The following is a 4,782-nucleotide window of genomic DNA, read 5'->3' as shown; positions in this document are numbered from 1 at the left end:
CTGTTGACTAGCCTGTTAGCAGGCTAAACCATGGACCATGCCGAGAAAATGTATCTGGTGTCGCGTCATCAGATGGAGCAGCTACAGGGCAGGACGCCTACTATGGGGACTACAGCCACTAACCGGTTGGATGATGAGATGCGCAACATCCTTCAGAGGCCTGATTTGAGTGAGGATGACAAGATTAAGCTCTACAATTCTGTACTGCAGAGGTATCTAAGACTGACCAGGCAAAATGAGTCTGAAAAGGACAAACTGAATCTCATTTATCCACCGGGACACCCTCAGCCACTTCCAACATTACCAGAACAGCCGCCACATCCAACTCCACAGGGCACAGCTATGGATGATATCCTAAGCGGTGTGAGCGCTCGTTATAGGAAAAATGCAGAACTGCTGCTGAACAAAATGAAGCAACACCAGAACGTCTCAACCTGGGATGATCGCGGTACCTTTTTATACAAAGGTGTACCTGTTCCCGGTACTAATATTTTAGACTTGGTGAAAGGCGCCTCGCAACGCCGAGCCCCTACTGAGAAGCGGAAACCTAAAGGATGGGATGATTTTATGAATGCTATGGCTGAGGTGAATGTTCCAACTTCTGTGTTGGGGTCTACTGCTGTTAAAGAGCAAATAGAAAAGTTGAAAGATACTCTGGTTGTTAAGGATGAAACTGCTGCTAGCCCCGACTCTGTTATGACAGCACCTTTTGGGGCTCAGAAGCCTATGTTTACAGGCACTCCCACTAGCCCTTGGACAATAAAACCTAGAAGTCAGCTCAAGTTTGGTGACTGGCTCAATTTTTAAAATGAATAAAAACACTGATACACGTAAAAACGTTTAAGTCTTTTTCTTTATTTTACAGTAAGGCATGCATGCCTGCATGCACTGATGACGGTTACAGATTCCAAGCCCCCTCCCAACCTTTATAGTTTTTACAAACAGCTTTACCATTTGATCATTTTTAATATCAGCATTGGAGTACATCTTTAAAATATTTTCATAGGTCACTCCTTTAATACGGTTCAGTAGAAAAAACGCACAGTGTTGTCCGCAGGTCACAGCACTGGGGTGTTGCAATTGCCGTTGGTGAAATGTGTACTTCTCAGCTTGCTGCTCTAAAAACATCACTATGGAGCCAGGAAAGTCATGGCTATCCGGAGGTCTTCCATAAGAATCAAAAAATTCACCATATCCGGGAGATGGGAAGTAGAGGGCCAGCCAGTGTTCGCCAGGAAATGTGTGAGGATGGGTGTTTACGATTAATCCAAAAGGTCTTTTGGAGATTTGTCTCTGGGGTAACAGGTCACAAGGGTAGACCCCTAGAAAGGTAGTATTTCCAGAGAACAAGTGGAGGAGCTGCTGTGTATCCATACTCACATATAATCAAAAAGTACATTCCTTGTGTGACTTATTTCAATAAGATTTTCAAAGATTGCATAGAGTATCATGTTAACGGTGTTGGGGAGGGGCTGTGCAAATCTAATTTCGGCTCTGAGGTTACCGTTCCTGATCAATGAATAGTGCTCAGAGCATCCCTGATCAGGACTCAGGTCAAAACAATACAAAGTATACCCTCGGTTAAACTCTTCCCGGCTGATTAACATCGGTCTGTCTTTCATGCCTTTGCCTGTTGCTTGAACCATCTGCATGTACTCTCTCACAAAAAGACCATGCTCATAATCGGGCTGAAGAGGCTTTGCGGGGATCTGTTCGCCATCACAATGCAGGGCGCAAAAACTGACATTGCAGTGTTGAAAATTGAATGGATTTCTTTCATAATCCCCACTAAAAGCTGCATTGTCCACAAACCCAATCACTAATTGTTTAGGTAGTTGGCCCAGAAATAGATTTTCCTGATTACACACAAGACTACCTGCGGGAATGCTGTAAACCTTCATCCCCACTCGATCAATGGGGTATTTGGCATTGGAGGTGAGCAAAGCTTCTGCATGGCCAAGACGCACTCCCGGGGCTACTTTTACACGTTTTACAAAGAGAGAAGCAGCCAGGAGTTGCACTTTGTAATTCTCATTGCCATCCTTCATCACACAAAATTCATTTCTGCTTCTTGTGAGTTTGACTTTCACATCTACGCCATTAATTAGCAGTCTGTCTTGAAAAAACAGATCACTATGCAGAGGCCCAAGCAGGTCCCATTTACGACTACCGGCCGTGTGTCTGGCTCTCGCTTTGAAACCAGAGTTCCCAGCCGCTGTCAGTAGAGTACTCTCCATGAGGTCCGAATCATCTTTGTAAAAACCCCCAGAAGTAAATTGGGTGCCCAACGCATCACCACCAAAGTTGAGAATCAGTTCAATTATGGCCCTATACGAATAGCAATGATGGCTCTGTGTAATGAGCCGATCTCCCAATGTAACATCCAGCTGGTTAAACAGCGATGCTATGGGGTAGTTGGCCAGGGCCACCCTTGCCCCATCATCAATATCCGACCCGTCAGCTTTTACAATCTTGCAACTCACATACAGTAGGGTGTTGTTTAAATCGGTGTAATGCTCACCATGCCCTGTGATGAAAAATTCCAGGGGGGCGTTGGGCGTTAGCGCTGATAAAGGAGGGATCTCGATATAGGTACTGTTTTCAATACTGGTCTGTGTAGGCGCCAGTTGAAAAAGATCCAGTTCAGATTTAACACATTCCTCTGAAGCAGAATGAATAAATGCCATAATGTATTAGAATATGTCTTCCTTGTCACAGGGTTTCCTCTTCTGTGCACGTTTCCTCTTGGTATGACGGGGCTTTTTCACAAGTCTTCTCTTTTTAAACGGAATAGGCGGGCCCAATGCGTAATTCTTCCTGGCTATGACCAGCCCTGATCCATCCTGCCCGTTCTCAACAACACGGGATACAAGATGGCCCGCAACATCTCTAGCGATGTTTTTGGCAGCAGATTTCACATGCGGCTTTATGATTTCTAATCCCCGCCTCAATGCCTTTTTTGAGGCGGGGATTAGAAATCATAAAGCCGCATGTGAAATCTGCTGCCAAAAACATCGCTAGAGATGTTGCGGGCCATCTTGTATCCCGTGTTGTTGAGAACGGGCAGGATGGATCAGGGCTGGTCATAGCCAGGAAGAATTACGCATTGGGCCCGCCTATTCCGTTTAAAAAGAGAAGACTTGTGAAAAAGCCCCGTCATACCAAGAGGAAACGTGCACAGAAGAGGAAACCCTGTGACAAGGAAGACATATTCTAATACATTATGGCATTTATTCATTCTGCTTCAGAGGAATGTGTTAAATCTGAACTGGATCTTTTTCAACTGGCGCCTACACAGACCAGTATTGAAAACAGTACCTATATCGAGATCCCTCCTTTATCAGCGCTAACGCCCAACGCCCCCCTGGAATTTTTCATCACAGGGCATGGTGAGCATTACACCGATTTAAACAACACCCTACTGTATGTGAGTTGCAAGATTGTAAAAGCTGACGGGTCGGATATTGATGATGGGGCAAGGGTGGCCCTGGCCAACTACCCCATAGCATCGCTGTTTAACCAGCTGGATGTTACATTGGGAGATCGGCTCATTACACAGAGCCATCATTGCTATTCGTATAGGGCCATAATTGAACTGATTCTCAACTTTGGTGGTGATGCGTTGGGCACCCAATTTACTTCTGGGGGTTTTTACAAAGATGATTCGGACCTCATGGAGAGTACTCTACTGACAGCGGCTGGGAACTCTGGTTTCAAAGCGAGAGCCAGACACACGGCCGGTAGTCGTAAATGGGACCTGCTTGGGCCTCTGCATAGTGATCTGTTTTTTCAAGACAGACTGCTAATTAATGGCGTAGATGTGAAAGTCAAACTCACAAGAAGCAGAAATGAATTTTGTGTGATGAAGGATGGCAATGAGAATTACAAAGTGCAACTCCTGGCTGCTTCTCTCTTTGTAAAACGTGTAAAAGTAGCCCCGGGAGTGCGTCTTGGCCATGCAGAAGCTTTGCTCACCTCCAATGCCAAATACCCCATTGATCGAGTGGGGATGAAGGTTTACAGCATTCCCGCAGGTAGTCTTGTGTGTAATCAGGAAAATCTATTTCTGGGCCAACTACCTAAACAATTAGTGATTGGGTTTGTGGACAATGCAGCTTTTAGTGGGGATTATGAAAGAAATCCATTCAATTTTCAACACTGCAATGTCAGTTTTTGCGCCCTGCATTGTGATGGCGAACAGATCCCCGCAAAGCCTCTTCAGCCCGATTATGAGCATGGTCTTTTTGTGAGAGAGTACATGCAGATGGTTCAAGCAACAGGCAAAGGCATGAAAGACAGACCGATGTTAATCAGCCGGGAAGAGTTTAACCGAGGGTATACTTTGTATTGTTTTGACCTGAGTCCTGATCAGGGATGCTCTGAGCACTATTCATTGATCAGGAACGGTAACCTCAGAGCCGAAATTAGATTTGCACAGCCCCTCCCCAACACCGTTAACATGATACTCTATGCAATCTTTGAAAATCTTATTGAAATAAGTCACACAAGGAATGTACTTTTTGATTATATGTGAGTATGGATACACAGCAGCTCCTCCACTTGTTCTCTGGAAATACTACCTTTCTAGGGGTCTACCCTTGTGACCTGTTACCCCAGAGACAAATCTCCAAAAGACCTTTTGGATTAATCGTAAACACCCATCCTCACACATTTCCTGGCGAACACTGGCTGGCCCTCTACTTCCCATCTCCCGGATATGGTGAATTTTTTGATTCTTATGGAAGACCTCCGGATAGCCATGACTTTCCTGGCTCCATAGTG

At 45.2% G+C, this 4,782-nt stretch overlaps 2 protein-coding genes across 2 annotated transcripts; one reads left to right on the top strand and one right to left on the bottom strand.

The window, feature by feature from the left end:
- Positions 1–1,376: 1,376 nt before the first annotated feature.
- LOC309392712 (uncharacterized protein F54H12.2-like) lies at positions 1,377–2,687 on the bottom strand (the record flags this gene model as incomplete). The annotated part of the gene is made up of 1 exon (XM_081954140.1): positions 1,377–2,687. One exon carries the CDS (start codon positions 2,685–2,687, stop codon positions 1,377–1,379), a length of 1,311 nt encoding a protein of 436 aa, XP_081810266.1.
- Positions 2,688–3,223: 536 nt separating this feature from the next.
- Positions 3,224–4,534, top strand: LOC309392711 (uncharacterized protein F54H12.2-like; the record flags this gene model as incomplete). Its single annotated transcript, XM_081954139.1, has 1 exon — positions 3,224–4,534. The coding sequence occupies one exon, from the start codon at positions 3,224–3,226 to the stop codon at positions 4,532–4,534; it is 1,311 nt and encodes a 436-aa protein (XP_081810265.1).
- Between the last annotated feature and the right edge of the window lie 248 nt (positions 4,535–4,782).

Source organism: Natrix helvetica, assembly GCF_964273705.1.
Source record: "Natrix helvetica genome assembly, chromosome: 5".
Classification (NCBI taxonomy): Eukaryota; Metazoa; Chordata; class Lepidosauria; order Squamata; family Natricidae; genus Natrix; species Natrix helvetica.
The sequence above is the reverse complement of the archived record's forward strand: the minus strand, read 5'-3'. Positions and strand labels throughout refer to the sequence as shown.